At 34.7% G+C, this 26,657-nt stretch overlaps 1 protein-coding gene across 4 annotated transcripts; it reads left to right on the top strand.

The window, feature by feature from the left end:
- The first annotated feature begins 133 nt into the window (after positions 1 to 133).
- LOC110689314 (polycomb group protein EMBRYONIC FLOWER 2-like) lies at positions 134 to 24,634 on the top strand. Of its 4 annotated transcripts, none has more exons than XM_021866072.1 (24): positions 134 to 282; positions 983 to 1,069; positions 1,313 to 1,460; positions 3,400 to 3,455; positions 3,611 to 3,725; positions 3,923 to 4,079; positions 4,209 to 4,268; positions 5,162 to 5,301; positions 6,991 to 7,053; positions 7,178 to 7,293; positions 7,521 to 7,585; positions 8,079 to 8,131; positions 8,247 to 8,300; positions 8,379 to 8,438; positions 13,669 to 13,715; positions 13,814 to 13,935; positions 14,507 to 14,582; positions 16,470 to 16,525; positions 16,605 to 16,710; positions 17,292 to 17,340; positions 18,748 to 18,831; positions 21,796 to 21,875; positions 23,013 to 23,102; positions 24,045 to 24,634. In XM_021866072.1, the coding sequence occupies exons 2-24, from the start codon at positions 1,035 to 1,037 to the stop codon at positions 24,187 to 24,189; spliced, it is 1,977 nt and encodes a 658-aa protein (XP_021721764.1). In that variant the 5' UTR covers positions 134 to 282; positions 983 to 1,034; the 3' UTR covers positions 24,190 to 24,634. The 4 variants fall into 4 exon arrangements, with proteins under 4 accessions (XP_021721764.1, XP_021721765.1, XP_021721763.1 ...); XM_021866073.1 differs by having other exon boundaries at positions 1,310 to 1,460; positions 8,388 to 8,438; XM_021866071.1 differs by having other exon boundaries at positions 1,310 to 1,460.
- The last annotated feature ends 2,023 nt before the right edge of the window (positions 24,635 to 26,657 follow it).

Here is a 26,657-nt window from a genome sequence, read left to right as displayed (position 1 = left end):
CGGGGGATTACACCTATAATCACAAAACACGGAAAAATAAAGTATAAACAATATTAATGTCAAAACGTGTCAAATGCCCCGTATAATAAGGTAATATTAATAATTAGAGAGGATCAGAGGATTATTACTAACTTTTAATACAGTACTACTTTACTACTGTCTTTGGAGTTTTCACTTTTATTCTGCAATCCCCCTCTTTCTGTCTCTCTCCTGAAGCGCATTAGGAACTCTCCCTTGAAGCGGCTTCTGATCTTTCTCTCCTCCATTGAAGCAGCTTCTCAGGTTAGATGTTTTTTTGATCATCGAATTTCAGTTTCACAATCTAGGGTTTAATTTTACGTTATCGTCAATTCGATTGTCAGTATACTCAATTTAGGGTTCTTCTAAGGCAAATTATTCAAGTTATGAAAAATTACAACGAGCGAATTTGTTGTTAATTTTGCTATGTGCAATTTGCGTCGAAAATTTCAAGCGAGAAGAGTTTTAATTTTTATTTTTTTTCGTTTTGTTTTGTGATTTTTCTAGCCTAATTTCATAATTGAGTCACATTTGGTTGTTTATGTGATGAATATTTGAGCTTAATCGAACCGATGAACCAATTCGATAAATTTTGTGGCTATTGGAGCCGAACCGAGCTTGCCTATATTCTATTGACCTTGAGCTTATCCTACTCCCATACCAAACCATTAGCAAAAATGATCGGATATTAGACGATTCATTGTACGTTTGTAACACCTAATTCTGATCGTTAATCTGCCCCGTAAGGCCGAAATGCATGTTACAAATAGACGCATTTGTGATTTATCTCAAACCGAGGTTTGCTAAGTTTCTTAGCTCACATATTGCGGCATAATGTGGCCTAAATTAAGCGTGCCATTTGTTAAAATTTAATTATTTTATGTTAATTTATGCGTAAGTTTATCTCATATTATCATATGGATTCTGCATTTTTTGGTGACTGGTCAAATGGTGTTGGTTGCAGGCTGTTCCATACTTTGTACGTTTTGTGAGCTTGTGGTAGCAGCTATTTGAAAATGCCTGGCATACCTCTTGTGGCTCGAGAAACAATGTACGGCTTTAAAGCATTTGCATTTATTGTGTCGCCTCTTTAAATTTTAGCAGCTACGGTTTTACTTCATTCAAGCAATTTGTTGGTGATGTAAAGCACATATAATATGATCATTTTCGTTGTTTAGGCAGTTGGAGCTGACTAATATTGTTGGGGAGAGTGTCAGTTTGTATATTATTTTTATATCATTGGTAATTGATCTTGTTTTTAAGGTAGTGTTTTTTTTTTTTTTGTTAATAGCAGCCAGTCTAGAAATGGAGATCAGTCGTGCCGTCAAGATTCTCGGGTACATTTATCTGCTGAGGAGGAAATTGCTGCTGAGGAGAGTTTATCTGCATACTGCAAACCTGTAGAGCTTTATAACATTCTTCAACGCCGTGCTAGAAGAAATGTAATTTCTGTACCCTTGTTTGTTGGATCTCGTTCTCATTTTTTCTTTATCATCCTTATCTCATTTTGTTATAGTTGTTGGATTATTAAATGGACATGGACTGGCAATTTCTGTACCCTTGTTTGTTGGAAGTCTGGAACTCTCTCAATTTTTTTTTTGGCATTCTTATGTCGTGGTGTTATAATTGTTGGATTATTATATGCACATGGACAAGAAAAACACAAACGGGAAGAAAACAGTTTGAAAAGAAGGTTATTGCCTGGCTGGAATGGAGCCTATAATCCATCAAATGCTTTTGATTCTTTCTTCCCATTTCCTGCACTTGTTTGTAGATTAACAAATCTAAGAACTAGTAGCATACTAGTATTAACATTATTTATCTTTTGGGAGAAATTTGAGTTTGATGAAATTGCCACAGTAAGAACTTTTTAGAAAACCAGGCAACATTATCATTTTGCTAGATAGTTAGCTTAAATTCTGAGTCTAAGCTGCCGTAACGATTTTAGCATGCCCTCCTTTTACTTAAGAATAATAAATTAAAAAAGGTATCTCATTTCTTGAGTTGTGTGCTTTACTTTTGTAATAGTTAGGTGTATTGCAAAAATATGGACTGAACAGGATTGCAGTAAACTGGTTTGGTCTCTGAGACAGAAACTATTATTTTCCAGTCTCTGGTCCTGACTGGTCCAAAATCTTTCAAAAACTGTTTTTTTTTTTTTTTTTTTTTTTTTTTTTTTTTTTATAGGTTAACTTATTCATATAAACCTCTAAAATGATAAATTTCTCCTTCAATGTGCTGGGACGATTATGGTGTAATGGTGTATTACATATTAGGTTTTAAAAATAGATCTTGCACTATTAGCTTTCCTTTTTTTTTTTTGGGAAATTCTCACCGGTAATACCCAACTTCCGTTTTTTCTCAATGGTAGAATATAATATTTTGGATTATCATTAGTAATCACCAATTAGTATTACTAATTTACTGGTAACATTAATGAAACTTTTACCTAAGTCCTTAACCATGGTTACTATGTTAAGTGGAAAATTAGCTACGAAATGACTCAATTGCCCCAATTTTCCCTTAACCACTTATGTCTAATCAAATAACTTCAGGGTTTCATCTAGTATACTAATTGCAAGTCAGCTTGCAAATTCTGTTGTTAATCTAACTGGAAAACAATTGAGTATTGTCGCAGATCACGGTGACTCATTCCCTATAGCTGACCTCCTGTCTCAAGAACCTTTTGCTGGAGCATTTTGTTTAGCCATGGTAGTATTAAGAGAAATTAAGAAGAAGAAGAACAAGGAGTACGAATAGAATTGGGTTGTTTAAGGTTTATATAAAGGGGTAATTGATTAAGGAGGGAAAGTAGCATATAACTTTGGAGGGAATTGATTTTTTAGAAGGGTAGGTTTGTAATTGTGTTATTATTAATCCATGGTTAGTCAATAATTAGGTAAATGTTTCATTAATATTACCAGTAAATTAGTATTACTAATTGGTGATTACCAATAATAATAATTTTTTTTGCATTCTACCGTTGAGAAAAAACAAAAGTTGGGTCTTACCGGTGAGAATTTCCTTTTTTTTTTTGTTTCCCTCTTTCCAGTTTATTATATATCTTTTTTTTTGTATATATGTACAAAAAAGTTTGAAATAGGTTAAAACTGTGGGAGACTTTATTCTAATATGAAGCTGGCTATCTTTGAAGTATCCTTATTTACTTTTTCAAGTTTTTTTGTTTTTTAACAACAATAACAACTTCACCACCAACAACAAAGCCTTAACCCCTTACCATAATAAAAAGTACATGATGAATTTATCTAAAAAGGAAGACAATTTTGGACGTGCATTGTTGGATCTTTTTATGTCTTATAGCCGTATTGACAAGCAGCCTTTCTTTACTGATTGTTCCTGACAATTTACAATTTGTTGCAGCCATTATTTCTTCAACGGTCCTTACATTACAAAGTACAGACAAGGCACCACAGAAGGTATATAGTTGATGTTTTGATGATTGATATTATCATCAACTTGCTGTCATTGCTGTTGCTGTTACTGGACTTGCCTATCATTCTGCATTTCCCATTCCTGTTTTTGTTCAGAAACATTCCGTAGTATAACAAAACGTTTTTTTGATGATGTGTAGGATACAAATGACAGTTTCTCTGTCAGGGGCATTGGATGATGGATTACAAATGCGCAGTTTGTGTCCCATGCATATCATATTGGCTAAGGCTCTATCTGATACATCTGACGTGGAGGTAGAATTTTAGAATACATAATTCTTATGCTGTATTTGTGACAGCCATAAGTACTACTGGTCTTAAGCTGCTTTACGCAATCATTGTCTTGTCGTAGTCTGTGGTTGAATTTCGTACATTGCATGATATTTAAGTACCTAATATCAGTGTGTGATTAAACTTGTAGCAATTCGTTTTTGTAATGCTGTTGTCAATAGCACTCTGCAGTTTATCGCTACACTAAAGCTCGACTGCTCACATCTCCAAGGACTGAAGGAGGCAATGTAGCACGAGTCAAATTCATTCTACCTGAGATGAATAAGCTTGTGAGGGAAGCCAAATCTGGATCCCTTTTCATCTTATTTGTTAGCTATGGTATGTTGTTCAGTTCAATATTTTAGCCATGCTATTCAGATGTATTGACATGGCATCATATTTCTCTTCTTATTCTTATTGCATGCTGTATGGATATCTTGATCACTTATTCTCTTGTTCCAATTGCAGCTGGGGTGTATACTTCATATGGATTTGATTCATCTAAAGTGGATAACATATCCCTTTCAAGTAAGATGTTTCTCTTTGGGACTTGTAAGTGGAATTTGAAATTTGGTGGCTGGGAAGACTAAGACGATCAAAGTGAACCAATAAAGTTGTTTAGGTTGTAGATACATTTTTTGATTGATTGTATTGATGCAATGAAAGTATTAAAGAAGAGGTATAATGAACTATATGATTGAGATTTTAGAATTTTGGAGAGGAACAGAATGAAGGAGAGGGCTGGAGGAGCGAAGTTCTGTCCTGTTGTTGATTATTCAAAACTTTTTAACAGGCAGTAATTTGGACACCATTTAGTGGATGTGGAGTATGTTAGCATATTCTCCTGCTAAATTTCTATATTTGATGTTGGTTAAATGGTACTTTATATAACCAAATTGACCCAGGCAAAGAAGACCATTCTCTTATGTCTTAGGAAGTCTGGTAGACCGAGCAGACATTGTTATCTGTCTAACTCTGTTGGTGATAGTTTCTTTCTGAGTCTGAATTTTGGACGAGTAATTTCAGTTTTGAGAAGTTAGATAAAATTTATTTTTACGGGGGAATTACGGGCTTAAAGTATCTTCTTAAACCTTATTTTCCATATTATTCTTTTTTATTACAAAAGCTATGATTGATACTTTTAACTAGTAGGTAGTACTAGTTACAGATTGTGTATGTTTATGTGTATATATTACTCGTTTTATGCTTAGAGAACTAAACTTTTAAAAAGAAAGTTTTCATAAAAATTTCTTTTCTTTCACAATACCTGTCATAGTTGTAATATCTCTGGATCTTGATTTGTTTCTTTGACCGTATTCTTTTATGTAGTTATCTTGAATATGAGTTTCTGTTGCACATTTACATGTCTTATGAGTTGACTGCAAAAGCTAGTTGGTTTTGAACTTTTCTCTCTATTGCAGCGAGTGTTGAGAAGTCCTGTTTATGGGGGAAAATATCTATGGAGTCGCTATTCTTATCTTGGGAAAAGTTTCCAAATTTGAGCCGAGGGGAGAGAGTTGAAATGTTGTCTACAATTGACTTGCGTCCCTGTCTTTTGAAGGTATGCTATCTTACTTTGGTGGGGAGAATTACTGTTTGACTGTGTATAACTTGTATTTTAGCATTAGTAGTCAGTAATCATGGACATTTTTTTTGTCTATGTTATTCTCTCTATCTTTGGAAAACCCTGTCAAAAGATTATGAAGAATGGAAGATAATGGATTTGTGTTTTGTATGAGGGGTGAACTGACTGAGTAGTGATCAGTTGAAGGGTAGTGTTAGAAAAAAAAGAATAATTAAATTTTTTGCTGTAATTTTGATGAATAGTGAAAGTTTACATGACTTTTTTTATTTTTTTTTATTTTTTATATATATATATATATATTTTTTATTTTAAAAATTTAAATTATCATTGGGTATGTTGTTTATGAATAATATTGATTTACATGGTTAATTTATTGGATATAAGAATCTAATATTAAATAATTAAAATGAAATTCATATTAAAAAATTAGCTATTATATCAAAATTTGTAAATATATAATTTGCTGTATAAGAAGTATATGTCTTAAATAAAATTAGAGGAGGGCATCTGTTATAGCAGTAGTATTTGCTCTAAGTTTTGCTAATTACTAGTCTATGCTATGTAAAACTTGACCAAAAGTGTCAGACATGTGTCCAATATTGCTAAACGTGGCCACTTTATGTAAAATTTTCCTACTATTGCCTGAAATGGAACGGGCACTTGAGGTGAATTGGAGGAGTAACTTAGTTTTCAGCTGTATTAGCGGATTGTTTGCTTAAAGTGGAAGAATTTAATCTGCACAGGAGGATCTTTACCACATTTGTGGATTATGAATTTTTGACAAGGCCTACTCCTAAATCCTATGCTGTCCAGTTCAAGTATGGACGTGATTTTATGAACATACAAAAGCTGGACAACTCAAAACAAGGGGAATCTCATCCCTCTATTGGGCAAGAGAAGCTATATAGTATAGAAGAATCACTTTGGAAATTATTTTGTTTTATTTATGAGAGTGGAGATATATAATCTAAGAGGGAGCAAAAGCACTGCTAGAGACATGGTTGTTTTGGTTAATTTGTGGGGTGTGTGGTTGTCATATCCCATTTTTCTTATTAAAAAAACTATGTAATTATGTTATCATAATAGTATATTTTTGAGGAATTATCTCTGTGAATTTAACTCTAATTAGAGTTGTCTTACCTATTAAGTTATGGCTAGAATTTTTATTTTATTTTATCTGAAGTAACAATTTTTATTTTATTTATTTATTTTTAATTCATTCACAACTCAATTTAATTTTATCATTGTCATTAACAAACTAACAAACTTAAGCTTTAATTTCTTCCTTGACACGGGAAAAAAAAAGAGAAGAATTATATACCTATTACCTTATATACATTGTATCCTCTATTACTAAAGGTAAATCTTATTTTATCAGTGATTATATATTTATATTCACTTAATTTTTCTAATTTATTTATCACTTGTTCAGTTTTGCTAAAATTTCTTTCCCAATCCAAGGATAGAAAAAATGGGAACAAAATATTAGGTAAACTTGAATGATTTTGCCACTTGAAGGTCTGTGTCACTGATTTCTCTGTGATATTATTATTATTATTATGATTTATTTTAGCCAAAAAAGCTTCCTTGTTTCAACTTGTCTTTTATTGCCCTTTGGGCTCTGTTTTCTCTCAAAGCTATTAATGGGATTTTCTGTGTTTGCAGTCTTTTGTCTTGGGCGAGGAGAAATGTATCTCATTTCAGATGCCTAAGAGTTCTACTTACATGGTTTGTTCATCCACTGATCCACTTCCAGATCCTTCCAAATTTGTCTTTGATTTTCTGCTTTTTTCTACACGGTTTAAGCTATTTACAATTTAATCTTATTTATTTTCTGTTTCTGCTCGAAAAGAGCTTGCAGCATGCACAAGTCAACATATCTGCAGAAGAGCGAGGGGCAAAAGAAAAATCACCCTATTCTCCCTGTACATCTAACAGCGTTCCCAATTTATCTTCTCATGCTCTGGGGTAATGCCTGATATCTCTTGTATCTATTTTTCAATCTCAAGTGAGAAACTGTGTTGACAACCAATTTTGTAATGATTACATAGCTTGAGAACCTATGAGGCCATGGGGGAAACTTCTTTTCATGATTGCTGTAGATTATTGCATAATTATTGCTAACATTTCAATGTCTTTTATAGTTGTTCGAAAGCCAAGTTGATGTTTTAATTATTTATTTTTTTATGGGTAAGGTTGAGGACCGGCAATGTAGTTTTCAACTACAGGTACTACCACAACAAGTTGCAGAGGACTGAAGGTAATCCTTTTGAATTTAATGGGATAAAAAAATCAGCTTTTGATATTGTTGGTGAGGAGTGCAATCAGTTTTTACTTCATTTAGTTTTTCTAAGTAGTGTTCTGATTTCCAAAATGTGGCTGTGCAGTGCACATCTTTCAATTGACTTGCTACCCATGTTACATTTTCATTTTCTACTAGTTTTAGTCTGCTGCAAGTGGTTCACATCCAATACTTGGCCTCAATGTCTGATTTAGTATTATGATCTGTCTCCTTATTGGTCTTTCATCCCTTGTTATGTCTATTTTTGCTAGGTAAAGGCTGTAAGAGATTTCAGAAGCTAGTTTTCTAGCGTCTTTTATCTTAACATGCCATTTTCATTATGCTATGTGTGAAGATTGTGAACATATATTTTAGTTTGGAATATCTTCTCTCGCTGTTTTTTTTGTCCGAGTCTTGAGGTATATATTTCACATGTTGAAATTTGGACCCAAAATCCTGCCTGAACATGCAGTTACGGAAGATTTCTCCTGCCCTTTCTGCTTGGTTAAATGTGCAAGTTTTCAGGTTGGTAACTTCTACACCTTTTTTTTTTTTTTTTTTTTTTTTTTTTTTTTTTTTTTTGTGTGTGTGTGTGTTGAACCAGGCTTGATATACATCTGTATTACTAAAAACTTTGCAGGGCCTGAAGTTACACTTGCTCTCATGTCATGATCTATTCAACTTTGAATTTTGGGTCAGTATGCTTCAGGAATACGCCCTTATGATGTTCATTCTCTCCATTGCTTCATCTCATTAATCTTAACTTGTTTAGGTGACACAGGAGTATCAAGCTGTGAATGTTTCAGTCAAAATTGATCCACTGAGATTGGAGGTAAACTTTCCAAATGACTCGTTCACTAAGGTTTTTCACTTTAATTAAGATTGTTTGTCCTGTTTGGTACTTGTAGAATAATGGGCTTTAGGACTGCATGATTACTCTGTGATAGCTGCATGTATCTTCCCTGTTGTCATGTTCTACTATGGTTTTTTTTTTTTTGATGTTTTTGTACTGCTCAGCTTTAAACTAAGGGACTTTTGGTGTCCCAATAAAGATATGTTTTTACGTTGCCACATGGTTTCTTCTTTATGGATAAACTCTTTGATGTGAAAGGGATTTTTTGGTTGTTCACCGTCAATTTTTGGAGTCATTGGCAACTTGCAAATTTTTTAGGGAAATTTTGGAGAAACCAGTGGTGAAAAGTGTTGTGGTGTTGCGCCTTTATGAAATACTGTGGATGTTTTGTATGGGAAGTAGAAGTATTATTATTATGTAAGATGTAGACCTTTAGTACATTCGCAGTCCTTTGGATCAATGCAATAATGCCAAAGGGATTTTTCTGTAAATTTCTTTTTAATGTTTTGAGACTGATTCTTTGTGTTCTCTGTAATGAAAATTTCTTCATTCTAAAAACGGGGGGGGGGGGGGGGGGTATTTGTTAGGATGTCGTCGTCTCGTCGAGCTTACCAAAGATAAAAACCCTAACTTGCTCTCTCATGGGTAAAAGAGGCAAGTAAGGGTTGATCCCACTAGGACTAATGGGAGCACTAACAATTATCGTTTTGTGATAAGTCAAAGTTTACTTTTGGTTTTGAAGCTATTGGGAAAACCTGTAGAAACTAGAAAGGATCTTGGGAAGGTATCCACCTATCAAGTCATTCACAAAGTACAATTAAACATGCAAGATATAACATTTTAGGGATAAATTAGGGGAAGTCATCTAATGCACCCAACTACTTTCTCGAGCTAGAGGGATTACTTTGAGTCATGAAAACAACCTATTCTCGTGGTTACAAAGCATAGAAATAAGTGTTAAAGCATAATCACGATGACATGAACATCCTTTGACTAGAAATCGTATTCTCATGGCATTTTAAGTTAAGCATAAGAGAGCTAACTTAAGTTCCATGTCTAGGTCTTTAGCTGGGAAAACTTAGAAAGCATGGGCCACTTACAAGAACTAGCAATGAAACAACTTAGGCTCATCTAATTAGCTCCCCACATTAGCTAATCAACACATGTAAACAAGTATTAGTGAATTCATTAATGGCTTCAACCATCACAAGCAAAACAACTAGTCACAAATCATGATAGATTGCAAAACTATAAGTATTAGCAACTAAGAACATGAAATTAAATCCTAATCTGATATATATATATATTTTTTTTTTTTTTTTTTTGAAATCAAGTTAGTGCTTTTATTAATTAATGTTCAAGGACAAAGCGTCCGAGAGTACATACGGGGAAATCTCATACGGACAATGATTCTCCCAAACTTGTTCTACCCGAAACGGCACTAACTTAGCGAGGTGGTGTGCAACAAAATTGCCCTCGCGATTGACATGTGACCAACTAATAAAGTCAAAATGCATACTTAACACTAAAATATCATCCAAAATCTTGTCTAGATCCGAGAAGTAAGTAGCAGCAGCATTAAGTCTTGAAACAAGACCCTTGCTGTCAGATTCCACAATTACATGCTTGATCCCATATCTTCGTCCCAGAGTCACAGCAAACCTCATTGCCATACCTTCAGCAACATCAGGAGGCCATCTTCCCCTCATGCGTCTGCTACCAGCAAAGAGAACATCACCCTTTTCATTTCTAGCAATAGCCCCAAGGCCAACCCACCCTTCATCACTGAGGGAAGCATCACAATTAATTTTGATGACCTCGCCACGAGGAGCTATCCATCGCTTGGGACTGCGCTTAGGAGCTTTGGACTTGCAGTTATAAATCTTGGTAGCATACTTGTTATAGTCAGCAACAAGTCTGTTAACTCTATCAAGTATGAGCTAATGAGGAGTGTCTTTGTTGTTGAAAACCATATCGTTCCTCCTGCACCAAATCTGCCACATCAAAGCAGCCCCAAGTTGGCGTTTCTTGCTGTCCACCTGTTCCCACGAAGCCACCAGATCAATAGTGCTCAAATTATCAGTGTTTCACCACATCTCCTCGCAGCCAAATTCCTCCCAAAGGTTCCTGACCATATGGCATTCAAATAAAGCATGACGCACTGATTCTGAACTAGCACAAAAAGGGCAGCTGTCACTGTCTATCATGTGCCTTCTCTTAAGCAGGGTGCGCACAGGTAATGTCTCAGTACAAAGACGCCATAAAAAATGTTGCACTTTAGGGGTGGAATCTAAATTCCAGATTGAGTCCCACGCTCGGTGAAAGTTGTCAAGATTTCACAATTTTCCCAACAATTATGCCGTCTTGGCAGAGTATACTCCGTCTAAAGTGAATGCCCATGTCAAAGTATCTTTCTCCTTGCAAGAAACGAGCGGGATAGTCATAATACAGTTAGTATCTCTCTCGTTGAACAAGGATGCCACAAGCTCATAATTCCATTCCTTCCGTGGAATATCCATAAGGTCTCTGACATTAGAAATGGACTCTACTCTGTCACTGGTAATGAACCTGCCCTAGTCATCTGCAACCCAAGGTTCACTCCATACATCAATACTAGAGCCATCACTAACCCTCCATATTAAACCCTCCTTAAGCAGCGACTTAGATCCCCAAATGCTCTTCCACGAGTAACTACCATTCAGACCCAGAGAGGACTCCAGAAATGACGAATTTGTAAAATATTTGCATTTCATAACTCGAGCAAAAAAAGAGGAGGGAGCTTGCACTAGGCGCCACGCCTAGCGTCCAAGCAAAGCTTGGTTGAAGACAGCCATGTCACGAAAACTGAGCCCCCCAAGACATTTGGGAGTGCACATAGAAATCCTAATCTAATATGAACAAGTAATAAAACTAGAAAAGATATATAAATAACTAAAATTAAGTAATTCAAACAATTAAAGCCTTAATCCCATAAGTGGGGACGGCTACATGAACCAAAACTGATTATTCTGTGTGGTCATCCACATAAAACTTTCTCCTCCATCCCTTACGATCCAATGCTTTATCCTCATCAAATTCATATACTTCATATCCTTCCTAACTCCTTCCAACAGAGTCATTTTCGGTCTTAATCTCCCTCGTTTAACCCCTCCACGGTACCACTCTTCCACTCTTTGAACCAGTGTACCCTCGGGTCTTCGTTTTACATGCGCAAACCAACGCATGCGATTTCCCGCACATCCACCTTAACATACGCATTTCCGTAACCTCCATTTTCTTTATGTGCTCCTTAGAAGCCCAACATTCTGTACCATAGAGCATTCTGTACCATAGAGCAACACTGGTGTTATGGTAGTACCGTAGAATTTTCCCTTCAACAGTAAGGGAATGCTTTGGTCACATAACACTCTTGTAGCCGCTCTCCATTTAAGCCACCCCGACTTAATCCTGAGTAGGGAACACCCCCCATGAAAATATCAGTTTGGCTTATGTCATTGGATGTGACAAAGTTTTACGTTGGCCTACTGAAACCCTCCTCCTCCTTTATCAAGGCTTTGAACTAGCGACGGGAAGACCTACTGACGGAGTTATACAGATAAGTAATTATAGTATAAAATATAAGAAAAAGAGTAAGCAATTTTCATTGATTTTGCAAGGAGTATTTAAATCTTCAAGTTCCTTCCATTCTTAAAAATTCAAGAATTCAACAAGTTTCTCTCACTTTTTCTCTCTAGAAAATGAGTTTGTCTCTCTAAAATTACTAAACTAAGCTAAAAACTACAAAAATTTCCTCCTTTAAAACTAAGCTAAAGGGTTTATTTATATCACCCTTAAATTCCATAGAAATCTCCGTAAAAAAAGAAAAAATCGTAGAAAAGTTGAGGCTGCGCCTCCTTAAAACAGGTGATGGGTAGAATGTTTGGGAGGCGCGACCTATCCAAAAGACACGTCAGTACTTGAATGAAATCTTCAAACAGACATAACTTATTACTCGTAAAAAAAGGCATGTGACCACTCATTGGAAAGCTCTTGAGGTAAACCTTTTTTTTTAGGGGATTCTTGTGGTGAACTTTAATCTCCAATTTGAAACACTCTAAGTGTTGAGTATTAATTGGTCATTGAAATTGACCCTTGTGTGCAAAAATCCTTTCTTAACTCCCAAATGCTCTTGTTTCACTCCAAGACATTCTTTCATGTTTCTTTCATTCTCCACCAACCCGTGCTTGCCTCATTCCTTGTCCTTATGTCCTCGATCACTCCATAGACTTCATGGGTGCCAATAAGCGCTAAAATGCATCAAAAAGACAAACAAAACCCGTGAAGCATATTATGCACAAAATTTGCATAAAATTAGAGTAAATAATGAACTAAGATGTTGATTTTTCCACGAAATCAAGATTCAAAACTACCCTAAAATCATACCAAATAGTAAGTTATCCGTTTCCAGCACCTTGTTTTAGTTGTATGTTTCGGAGTTGTTTGAGAGTCTTATCAGGTAATTTTGCTGTCAGCAGTTTTCAACGTCTGGCAGCTTTGAACAACACTCTTTGTATCTTATGGTAGCACTAAGTAAGGTGTTAAGCCCTTTGTGCTTGCACATTACCTTTAAATTTCCGCTATATTGTTAGTCAAAAAGTACAGATATTATACGTTGTCATAAATCACTGTAGGTCTTTGAGCAATGTGCTTTATCTCACCTAATAGCATAAATACTCAGTATTTTGTAAGGTGACTAGTTAAGAACCAAGAGTTGATCTCTGTACATCATGATCTCCCTTTCCACTGATAACAATGGCTGTTAGCCTGTTAATATTCATTGATGTATGTAATCCAATGAGCACATCAATTAAAGGCTAGGATAGTAGGATTTTGAGGATTTATTATTAGTATCTGCATTATGATGAAATAGTGATGTCTTTTTTCGTCAAAAAAAAAAAAAAAAAGAAATAGTTTTGTCTTTCATATTTGGGTCAAAAAATCATTGATGTTAGATCCATCTATAGGATTCAGACTTTACATGACTTACATCCCTCAAACCAAGTATCTGGATTTTGCAAGTGTATGGTCCTTGTTTGTTTAGATTCTGTCATGGCCAGATGCTTTCAATGAATGTATCTTGAAAACAGCCAATAAACTTTTTAATGTTTCTGTATTATTTTCTATTGTCTGGGGAAACCTTTAGCCCTTATCCTTAATATTTTCTGTTTAGATTGTTGCAGATGGAGTTGATCCTAAACAGCTTATATTTTTTCTTTGGTTAGTTTACTTTGTCTGTGATCTTACTTATTGTTGACTCTAGTGATTTTAGTAACTGTACCAGCTTTATTGTTTTCTTGTAAACTTGTGTTTTGAAGCTTTAAAAGGCAAAATAGGAGAACAACCAAATTGCTAGTTGACAAGACAAAGCATGTACAACCGCTGACTTTAACATCGGATGTGGGTGTTGCTGCAAGTGATCTTCTGAATAAGGCTGATGGTATGCTCTATTTTGTAATTTTTGTTTATATGAATAAATCTTCTGTATGAAGTATTATCCGTTAACAAATAATGAAGGATTTAATATACTAGAATAGCCTATATGCTGCTGAAATATCTTTTTATCATTATTGTATTTAATATTACTTCCTGTTTGTCGTTTTGGTGAATTGTCTTTGCGTGTTAGATATTTTTTGTTCTTTAAGAACTGACCAACAGAAATGTATAGGCTGCTTAAAATTTTCATTTTCGCTATTGTGCTTGGCCTCTTTGACTTGGCTAGATATAACATAGAAATCAGTGCCATAAAAACATAGGATTCCCAATTAAGTGTAGCAATTGCAGTGCTGTCAGGAATTTTATTTCGAAATAGGATTTGAACTTTGACAGAACTTTTAGGGAGGAGGTTACCGAGGTAGAGTTTCTAATGAGCATATTGAGGTTTCCGAGGTAGCAATTGGTAATGAGCATGCTGGGCTTGTGATACATTTTTTCTAGGATTGCCTCAAGTTGCTGAGATTGTGAGCCTGAAAAGTTAACCTTGACATGGGCTTGCGATACATTTTTTCTAGGATTGCCTCAAGTTGCTGACTTGCTGGACCAAGCTTGGCAGTTAGGAACAAAAAATGAACTGTTCTCAGCAACTAGGTGCGAAACTTTACACCTGTTAATTCTCATATTACTTCTATGATTTAACTTTCTCATCTGACAGTAAGTGGATATAGAATAAGAGTCGAGCGGCAAGTTGATTGAGAAAATGAGGGAATGCTAGAACATTAGCGGATATCTGTATGAGCCACTGACTTATCTGATCCAACGGCGACACGCCTCTATTAAAGAAGAGAAATTATTGATGAAATATCATACTTTGTTTAGCAGGGAGAGGAATCAGATAAGTGTTAAGAGATGTACAGACCTACTGCTATAATTTGAATTGAGTGAAGCTATTGAATGATGGAGAGAAACATAAATAAGATTTGGACGTGTGTTAGGTTAAAAGAGAGAGATAAAGATGGGGGGGGGGGGATGGAGGGAGGAGAGGTTGAAAGAATTTATTAACTTTTAAAATGAGAAATTTTTTGGAAAATTGCAATCAAATATCGGGTTTAATAAAACTATTCACAATACTTAAAATATACTTCATTTTTTTTACTTGCGAAATTTCTTGCTCTCACATTTTCCAATAACCATTTTTGTCTGTAATTATGCATTTCTAAAAAATTAGATTTAAAATAAATAGACATTGTTACGAACCCAACTATATCCCATATGATTATGTTTTTCTTAAAATCTTAATTATGAAATGTATTTGAACCTATATGTGTATATTTTACACTATTGAAATGTTGCAAGTGAAAAAAAAGGAGGTATGTTACGGAGTATATTAATATTAGACATGGAAAAATACTGTGAAAGAAAGTGACCTTCTCATGAGCTTTTTGATTGAGTTGTGGTTGTAGTTGCTTGACTTAAAGTTATACTAGTAAATCAAAGGAACCAACAGGGCCTAAAGTGAGCTCAAGTTCAGCTCATAATCAAAATAATTTCTGCTATGGTGGAAAATTCTGCTGTTTATATTTAATTTAAAACAGTACAAGTCAATTAGAACAGATAGTAACATTATATAAAGCTGAGCTTGCAGGTTGTAACGATGGATTTGTTGTTCGATCCAATTATCAAAACCTGAGTTTTATCAGGAATTTTTGGCTTAAGTTTATTGTTTTAATTATACTTTACACTCATATACTTAACAGTGACAAACTGACAATGTCCTTGCTTGTCTTTTGGAGGATGTATATCTTGTTTCTACTGTTTCTTTTTTTAATAAATAGATGACAGTATATCTATAACCTATGAATGATGCTGTAGTAACCATAAATTACTTGAGGTGGAATTTTGTGGAAATGACTCTGAGTTCACTACTTATTAAACCAATCACGCATTAGCTGTAAGAAGTTTTAGGGTAATTTGGAGAATAAGACATAGAAACTAGTCCCTCCGAGACTCCTAGTATACTCTCTCTTATCTGTTCTGTCTATTTTAAAGGCAAAGGGCAAATAGATGAGTAATATGACATGGTAAGTTGGTAACATCAATCGAACCTTAAATTGTATTGACCAGATATCATTGCTTCTTGTTGGTGATTTATTGGTTATGCTTTTGTCTTGTTTGTCACAGATTTTTCTGATAAACATGTCCTCTCTGTCTTATGTACTCATTTTTTTGCTGATTAAAATAAATTCTTTTTTTGAGTAAAATTATGTACCAGATTTACAAGTCCGGTAACTTGACCGAGTGTTTCTTCTTTGTATTTTGTGGTGATGGAGGAATGAGCATTGATGTTTGTCAGTTGATATGTAGCTAGCTGTGGCTTGCTATCTTTTTCTTCTTCTTCTTCTTCTTTTTTTTTTTTTTTTTTTTTTTTTTTTTTTTTTTTTTTTTGTATCTTCTTCTTTAGTTTTTTCTGCTTTTTTGTAATAGCTATGCACGCTCTGGAATTTAATTGCTCACATGCTTTTTAGATGCCTTTTCCAGTAAAATTGAAAGAGCTCGGAGTTCAAGTGTCAATGATTCCCTAAATGCTGTCCCAGGTTTTACCCCACGTCTAAACATACAATATTTTTAATTTATTTCTTCATCCTATAATTTATATATCTTACAATTCTACAGATCCAGATTGCATTCAGTCTGTATCAGGAAGCAGTATTGCTCCACCGGCGCTGCTCCAGTTTGCAAAGACGAGAAAGCTATCGATGGAACGATCTGATTTTAGAAGGTTCATCACTTTCCTGTTTACTATTCTTTGTCCCTAGTGTTGTTGGTTGTTAAAATAAACAAAAGTATATATATAATCATGACACGTCGTTGACATGAATTTTCCTCCTCCACACTGCCCTATCCCCTCACCATAGTTTCCTCTATTATCCAACACCATATTATAATTTTTATCATTACAATAACAGAATTTATATTATCTATGACTCTAGCTATCGTTTGAAATTCACTTTGTAACAAGTGAGCTATCCTACCAAGCAAGGCGGGGCCTAGTCGAAAGATTAAAGATTTAAATCCAACAACCATGAGGTTGTAGGATCATATTTCCCTAGAGGGCTCTTTGGGGGTAGGATTTCCTTGCCCCTACCCTTGGCTGGATTCACTTGTGCAAGATTCTGACTCGATCGGGCCAATTGGATGTATTTATTATAGAGTAATGGGTAAAAAAAAAACAAAAAAAAAAAAAAGATTGATTCTTGGATAGTAAATCCTGATTGTCCTTATAGATCTATATCCTGTAATTTTAGACGTGATGTTCTGTCTGATTAATTTTGCTTACTTTTTATTTCTGGCTGTCTTTAGTCGTGCTGTAATGGAGAAGAGACAGTTCTTTCACTCTCACAGAGCACAAGTATGTCAATCTAAATTTGTTTTGTTTTTAATTTTTTTTTAAATGTTGCCTAATTTAATTTATTTTTATTGCACCATCATTGTTTTTCTTCCTATTGCCTAGTGACTAGCCTTGTGTCATCAACACTTGTTTACTGCTACATATTTATTGACATTTTGCACTGAAGGTCAATCAATGAATAAGTCTGAGAAGATATGGGTTAATTACAAGACATGGACATGATTTGACATCCATTATTATATCGATTCTATTGCCACCAATGATTTAACAATTTACATGTGTAGGATCGGTTTCATTGAGATGCAACATTTTAAAATATCAACAGGCTGTTTTTTTATCCTAGCCAAAGATTGACTGACAAAGATGCGTGTCAAATTTAAAACTTTTCAACAGGCTGTTGATCACCCATAGCAGAGATTGGTTAACAAATTTGTGTGTAAAAAAATTAAAGAGACTTGTATACATAGCTCAAAGTTTATAAAATATAAACTATCCCAACGATGACTAATCTAGAAAACTTCAGCTTATTGCTGAAAATTGTATGTAGCATTTTCTGTTGCATCTTGATCTACAGCTGCTGTAATTACCACTTATCTTGATATACCACATTCTAAATGATCTTGTCTGTAGTAGTTTAGTATTAACCTTTACTGCTCCACTTCTTTGTTTTTGAAGGGTTCTGACTTTTGAGTAACAAATATAACATTTCAGTATTCCTCTTCTGTCTCTATGTGTTTACTGTTTAACGTATAGGCTAAGCTGAAAGCTTCTGTAATTTATCAAATTTGGTCATTTGTACTTGGGTATCTTATAATGATTAGTTTATAAGAGGTCCTCACAATCTCACATACCGCATACTTTGGTTTTTGGCAATTAGTAATCATCTGTAAATGCTGATTTATGATGTGTAAGCTGCTCCTGACCATTTATTGATCCAAACCTTAGCAGCACATACTGCAAATAATTGCCTGAGATCTAATCATTATTTACCATCCAAGGTTAAGTAGTTAGTTGAAGTCTATATAGAAAGACTTGATGGTTCAAGTGCTTGCCAAACACATTCCATGCCTAAAGATTCAAATGTATTTTATATGTATTTGATTCCCAGGCTCATAAATGACATTTATAGTTCTAATTGTAGAATTTTTGGGTTATAATGTTAAAGCAAACCACACCAAAATGCAAAGATATGACTTTGTAATCTCTAACGACCTATTTTCAAACTTGAAATGGCACCGAATCCCAATAAATTTGGTTTATTACTGTTGTTTGTCTGCAGTTTCCAGACTTTCCACATCACATTTTCTTGATCTACTGCTGTCAACTTTTGAAAAGTCTTGTAATCAAATATACAAAGTTATTAGCAGCGGCAATAGCTGATAAGATGACTTCTTTTTGTGACTGTAGCCAATGGCATTGGAGCAGATATTTTCAGAGCATGATAGTGAAGATGAAGTTGATGATGATGTAGCTGATCTAGAAGATCGAAGGGTATGCCTTATTTGTATTCTATTTCTGGTGAATATTTGTTTTTGTGTGACTGTAGCATAATACGAGTGATTCCAAATAGATGAAAATAGTGATTCTGATTATTAAGTTTTCAGAAAACTGAAGATAATTGTCAAGTATTTGTAAGGCTTGACCCTCTCCTAAAGCTAGCAAAATAACAACTCAAATATTCTGAATGCTTTTTCTCAATGCCTACTCTCCCTGGTTTATACTAAAACTAATGACTACTGACAGAATAAAGACTACCCATTATGCCCTTCCTCTGCAGGTATTGGGAGAAATAGGTGGATCATATTGTGTACTATGAGTGGAAGAATATATCTTCAAGCTTCATAGATAAAGATATAGAGGTGGTCATTTTGGTGTGTATAATTTGATTTTAGAGAGAGAGAGAGAGAGCGTTCAATGCGGTGTTGGGTTTTAGCATAATAGTATATATATATATATATATATATATATATATATATATATATATATATATATATATATATATATATATTATATATATATATATATATATATATATATGACGCCAATGACAGATGATGGCTAAGAGTTTAAGGTGAATAAGTTCTAGGTTCTGGGATTCTAATATGGGCTAGTGCATTGCGCCTTTATTCTACTACCTTCGTCACATAATGTTTTTAACATTTTCCGTTGTTTGTCCGTTTTGTAATGTCCTTCTCAAATTTACTTTATTTTATTTTTGGCAATTCTTTTTTTCTACCTTACCCCTAGTACTTACACCTTTCACACTCTGCTTACTTTGTCCACTTTTTTCTTACACTCACCCACCTTTTTACACTCTCTCTCCCCTTTACTTTAATTGTTGCGCATACGGTAAATTATGAACGGTTTCAAATTTCTTAAACAAACGGAAACTTGCAACAGTGTAGCTATTGAATAAACGGTTTCATAGGTCATTGTCAAGTTACAAAGCTTTTTCTTGAACCTAACCCTCAAGTTACATGTGCTGGAAGCCTTATATTAAACGCTCTTATTTTGTGTTGTGTTATTTGGTCTTTCAGCCTTTTCCAGCCTAATTGGAATTTAATTTAATTCTGCAATCTAGTTTGATGTAGGCCAAATTCTCTGAAGATTGTAGCGCAGCGTTCTGTGTAGCAAAGAGACATTGTATTGGTAGTATGGTAGTTGTCACAAATTAACTAATATTTATTGTCCCTAACCTACACCTGAGCTATTCCTTTCCTAGCCCCAATTTTTTATTATTTTTTTCAGTTCTTTCTCAGTTTCTCTCCATTTTCTCTTTCCTCACCTTACTTTTTACCTCGCATGAACTGTTGCTTGTCTCTTTCTAGGCATGCTGAAGAACTTGAGCTCTTTTTTCTTCATGGTTGCGGTGTATTAGTCATCCTCCCCTGAGTTCCACAGTCCACCCCCTCGTTCTCACTTTTGCTGGGAGATTGAATTTCTCTTTTACAGTTTATTTGGATATCTTTTTAGCAAGGAAAGTGAGGGTAAGGAAGAAGATAACAAATTCCTTTAATTAACTAACAAGAGCATGAGGGAAGGTGACGGAAACGGAACATTGCTTTAGATTATCTTTCCAGTCTGCCCCTACTAATTCAAGTACACCATCAATGGAGAAAGTATCCATTGATATGCAGTTCCAAAAAAACCAACTAGTCAGATTTAACACTCCAAATTTATCATTTCCTTTGATTCTTCTCTTACCTCTCCAATTCCTTGCTGTTGGCAATGGTTTTAGATGTTGGGGTACTGATCAAAATCCCCTTTGGCCATTTCCCTCAAACGTATCGGTATTAATACATTGAATATCTATTAACCTTCGATGTGTTTATGTCAGAAGCATGATTGCTTGATCCTAGATGCAGTTAGATTGTTAGAATCTTATTTTTGAATTGGGGGAAATAGTTTGACATGATTAATTGTAGATACAAGGAGTGAGTAAGAAATAATGCATTTGTGGATGAACATAGAATGAAGAACAAAATAGGGAGGAATGAAAAAGTGAGAAATAGCAGTAGAGAAACAATGGAAATTAAGGGTAGAAAAGCATTTTCAATATTGTTATACACTATGTTTCTATATTCCTTATCTTTCCCATTTTGTAGAGATGTATTTCTTAAACAATGAGGTAATAAAGCCCTTCCATTTCCCTTCCCTTCATTTCTCTCAACCCCCTAATTTGATAATCAAAGAAAATTGTATCCCTTCCTTACTTGTTCCTCCCTTTCCCTACAAACCCACCTATCCAAACGAGTTGTTGTATATTTGTTGGGTTTGATGAGATTTTAAGGATACTAACAAGCTATGGCACTCCAACCTAAAGTTTCCTGTCAAGTACCCCTGTCGGATGATCAACACTCAACACACGAGTATGACGCTTATATACACTTGGACCCAAGTCACCAAATACATGCAAAATTTCATAACATAGCCATGTTTGATAGAAGTGGCAATCTATGTTGTAATCAGTTAACACTATTACTACCTCTGTTTCATATTTTTTGCAACTTTGAAGGGTGCACGGACTCCTAGGCAAAATTTGTTTGTGAGTGTAAGATTGAGAGAGAAAAACAGGAATGCATGTAATGAGGAGAGAGAGAGAGATAAACAGCAATCTAAAAAGGAAAGAAAACATTAGTTGCAAATAATGTGTAGCATAAAATAGGCAAAAGTTGCATAAAATATGAAACTGAGGTAGTATATTACGTTGCCTTTGCTGGGATACTGAATTTTATAAGTTGCCAGTGGCCATTGTAGTTTTACAAAGTGCATTATTTTAATTTTTTGGGAGGGGGGAAAGGGAGTTGTGGAAAATACAGTATGGTGATGATTTTGTATTTTACCTTTTCTTTTGATTGATTTGTGAGTGTGTGAGTGCACACACAAAGTTGCCATGTGAAGGATTGTAATTCTATGCCTTATTATTGATGTTGGGGTTTGAAATAATAATTGCAGATGCTGGATGATTTTGTGGATGTCAGCAAAGATGAGAAACAAATCATGCATCTTTGGAACTCTTTTGCCAGGAAACAAAGGTATGTTTATGCCAAATTCTCTGTATGCTTATAACAAGACATATTTCTGTTGCTGCTGCACATTCACTCTCTCAAGTATATGTTAAGCTTGAGCATCTCTTGGTAGCCACAACTCAAGTATGTTGAAATTATGATGTACCATTAAATGCTGGTCAGTGTGCCTTCTCTTGTGGCTCATCATCTATTTATTTGTCTGACCCAATTAAGTTTTTTTTGTTTGAACAAACAGTGACCCAATCAATCAAGTTCTGAATTTTCAGCTTCATCAGAATATTCAGAACTTAGGATAGTGTTTAGAGTTCATGTGAGAACGATGTTAGAATATGCTATGCCATTTCTTGAGGCAGAATACTGTCCTTTTATGGATTTGAATAACTAGGTTGTTTCCTTGCATAAATTATTCATGGCTCTGCTATCTCTCTTACACACACAGACTTGCACATGCACTCACTCACTCAGTTTGAGCCATCAATATTGCTGATCTGCTATCTCTCTTACACACACAGACTTGCACATGCACTCACTCACTCAGTTTGAGCCATCAATATTGCTGATAATCCTTCACTCATTTGTCCTACTTCCTTTCTAATAATGGTAAGAGAAAGGAAAAATTAAAATGTGCCTTTTGATAGTCCTTGATTCATTTACTTCATGTATTGAGCCAATTTTTAAGTTACTTGCCTTTCATAAATGATATATGTACTGTGAAGATGTGCTATCATATACGCTTCAAGTTTCTTTGTTTCATTCTAAAAACCTTTTCGGGTAGTATAATCTGGTCAATATGTCATATTGCTATAAAGTTTTGTTCTTAGTTGGTGATGAGCTTAAAAAAGGCATTTTCTGTTGGAACTAACTTAAGAGTTCCTTTGTGCCCTATATAAGGGTAGCTTTCTTGTAATTGCTGTTTAATTTTGGAAGGTATGTTACCCTGATATTTGTAGACTTGTATAATTTGGCCCATATATTTCATGTCCAAGATGTTTTTTTTTTGTTTTGTTTTTTTTTTTGGTTGAGGGTATGAGCCTTAGAGGGGATGGATAAAAACACCATTTAAGGCCATCTTTGCAAGCTTTGTTTCTGATAATCAGATGGGGTGTCTCATTACTGAAGTGTTCTGTTTCTGAATTATAACAGGGTACTTGCCGACGGTCATATCCCTTGGGCTTGTGAGGCGTTTTCTCGTGCGCATGGGAATAATCTTGTGCAAGCTCCTGCTCTAATATGGTAAGCTTTTCTTGTTTTTGCTCTTGCAGGTGTTTTTTTATAGTCTGGAACATATTACAAGATTTTCATTGTGTGTTTTTTTTTTCCATCCTGTTTTTTATGTGTTACTTTTTTCTTTTTTTAATATGTATTTTATTTTTATTTACTATTTTGAATCGGGACTTGGTATTTTATAATCTTTGTTGACCATTTACAAGTTAAACCTTTTTTCTTTTCAAGGGACGAGTTGTTTATGCTAGACAATCAGTAGTTTTTCTTAAAAAAATTGGAAAATATCGCTATTATTTCTTTTGCCTAGGATGATGATTTAGTAATTTAACAACTAAAACATGTATGGGTGTTGAAGTATGTTTGCCATAAATGAGTAGAATCACATTGTTTGCATCTGAATATTACTGTAGAACATTAGTTTTTGAGCTGTGTGTTGGGTTAAGCTACTTTTAATTTGTAATGCCTCCCCATTTCAACTCATCATACAATTTGGCTAAGCTGCTTACGTTTATGAGTGGTGTCTATTCACTTCCTTGAGGTCTGGGCACTAGTATGAGAATGAGAGGAATGCATTATAATTACAAGAGTGTGGGTTTGTATTCATTATAAAGCCTGATATTGAAACTATGCGCCCGTTGATTTGAGCGCTGAAGAAAGCTTAAATTGGGTTAAGGCTTTTAAATGCAATGTTTAAGTGACATGAAAAAGCCTTACATGCACTGCTATCAAACTACTAGAAACTACCCCACTAGGTTGACTATGAATAGATATAGCCATTAGGGTTGCAAGATGTGCTCTTCTACTGTTAACAAAAACTTGCTCTCTTTTGTTTGTCTACTTTCAGGGTTGGGGATATTTTGATCTTCAATATTTCTGCCCTTGAGAGTTTATGTAGAATACATAGGTTTATTACTTTGTATTGAGAATTTGTTTTTCTTATTTAATATACAGGTGTTGGAGATTATTTATGATCAAATTGTGGAACCTTGGACTTCTTGATGCGCGCACCATGAATAACTGTAGCATAATCCTTGAGCAATGCCAAAAGCAGGAGACAACTCCTGTGTTAAAAGCTCCACCGAGATCGCCCTTCTAAAGTTTCTAGATCAAAATTTGGTATCTTGGGTTCTTGCTTGGGCAATTTGAAGTGGCATTTTTGAGCCAGTGTACTCTTTTTGAATTTTGTTGCCAACTTTTTCATGGATCTTATAAACTGCCAAAGATATCACCATTATGTGCATCAATTTTGGCTTTCCGTGGTAACTGAAAAGGTTGAGAATCACAACAGAGCAGAAAGAAAGTGCTCTAATGCTCTTGCTCTTTTGGCCGGCTGACAATATAATTCATGACGCTGTTTTGATAACGATTAACTTGTAAATTTGTTTTTCTATCAGCCATGTAATTATTGTTTCAAATTTCTCTTTGTTATATGAAATATATTGCAACAATTTATGACTACATGGATGTGTTAAGCTAGGAGGGGTAAAGCCAACATACTCTGAATTACTTCATTCTTTACCATTGCTACAAATTATTGACTATTACAGATACGAAGTTTGTAGGACATGTTCTGATTTATTGAGCTGGGCTAAATTGAATTGTTTATGAGAGAATGAAATTAGGAACTGAATTGAAATTAAGCTGAAGAGAATAGATTTGTCGTCTATATACTAGTGGGCATTTTGGCATCTCCTTGAAAAAAATCCTCCCAAGTTGGTTACTTGTGTAGTGATGGCCTTTTAAAATAGTGGTACATTTGTACTAGCATTTATACTCAGTATTTTTGGTACTGGCAGTAGTGCAGTACATATCACTGCAACAGTGCTTCATACATTATTCCTGTATCTCTCTAGAGGTATTATGCTCCCGTTTTTTGAAAAAATTATAGAGGTATTGATGATCAAGTTTGTATGTACCCAAATACGAAAGTCGAATTTCGATTGAAGTATAATCTTGATGTTTGATTTGTATACTCTATTTTTATCGTTTGAAATTTATAAAATTATATATCGTCACAAAATGGGATTTAACGATCATTCATCCTACTAAGAAGTTGTTTGGTATAATGGATTAACAAGGATGAGTTTAAAGGCCTAAACTCTTCAGATTATTTTCAGTTCTATTCAGTTCAGTTCAGCCCTAATAAGTAGCACTGTCAAAACGGTTTAACAGTTCGGGTTCGGTTCGGTATTAAATCGGGTCGGTTTGAAATCAGTTTAAATGTATCGCGGGTCGGTTTCAGTTCGGTTTAAATAGTTATCGGTTCGATTTGGTTTCGGTTTATTCTTGAGCGATTTTAATTCGGTTCGGGTTGTAAACGGTTCGGGAAGTAAACGGATCGGTACAGCCGGGTTGCTTTTTGTTAATGGTTCGGTGTAAACCGTTTTTATACCGGTTCAAACAATTTCGAGTTGGAAACGGTTTCGAGTTAGAAACGGTTCGGTTCTTTTTCGGTTTAGTTTTATTTTGGTTCGGTTTGTTGACGGGTTCGCCTTTTATACTATTTAACGTTATTCGGATCAGTTCCATTTCACGTTTACTAAATTATGGTTCAGAACGGTTTTTTATTTCAAAAAGTCGGTTTTTAATCGGGTCGTTTGGATTCGGGCAGGTAAACAATTTTGGTTTGAAATTTCATAGTACTTGCTAACTAACCTTTTGCTCGTTAGCAAGTTTTATATCAAGCCGAGACTTCATCACTTCATATTTAGGCATTGGGCATTATATTATATACAAATTCTCATCAATTTTAAAAATACATATCATGTTATTTTCAAGTTTAGTCATACTGATGTTACTAGTTTATTACGAAGTAACGTAGATTATAAAAGTTTAGGGGGCGTTTGGTTGGTGTATTTTTTGAATTGGAAACGGATTCGATTAAACCAATATCGTTACCATGTGTTTGGTTTGAAGACATGGTAACAATTACCATTACCTAAGGGTAATGATTACCCCTTATTTGTTACCTCCCAAAAACTTGTGGTAACAAATACCTTTACCTTCCTCTTAACAAATACCCTTTCTCTGGTTAAACCAAACAAATGAAAAGGTAATAGCTAAATGATTCATTTTCCCCCTCTTATTTGTTTCCTTTCCACTCCGTTTCCACTTTTCAAACCAAACGCCCCCTTAGTGTATTAATGAATTATTATTGTTTTACTATCACATTGTTAGCTGCTTCTTATTCAATCATCTAATTGATGTGTCATAATCATGATTTGATGAGTTATTGTGAGATCGAAATTACAGTTTGATTTATAGACAGTTCGGTTTATTAACGGTTCGGTGCAAACGGGTTGTAGTTTGTTAACGGTTCGGTGTAAACGGTTTTTATCTCGATTCAAACGGTTTCGGGTTGGAAATGTTTTGGGTTAGAAACGGTTCGGTTCTTTTTCGGTTCGGTTTGATTTCAGTTCGGTTTAAAACTGGTTCGGTTTGTTAATGGGTTCGGTTCTTATACGGTTTGACATTATTCGGATCGGTTCGGTTTCGGTTTTACTTAAATACGGTTCGGGTCGGTTTTCTGTTTTACAAAATCGGTTTTTAATCGGTTCGGTTCTC

This window comes from Chenopodium quinoa, unplaced genomic scaffold, assembly GCF_001683475.1.
Source record: "Chenopodium quinoa cultivar QQ74 unplaced genomic scaffold, ASM168347v1, whole genome shotgun sequence".
In the NCBI taxonomy this organism is placed as follows: domain Eukaryota; kingdom Viridiplantae; phylum Streptophyta; class Magnoliopsida; order Caryophyllales; family Amaranthaceae; genus Chenopodium; species Chenopodium quinoa.
Note: the sequence above shows the minus strand (reverse complement) of the source record. Positions and strands in the feature narration are given on the sequence as shown.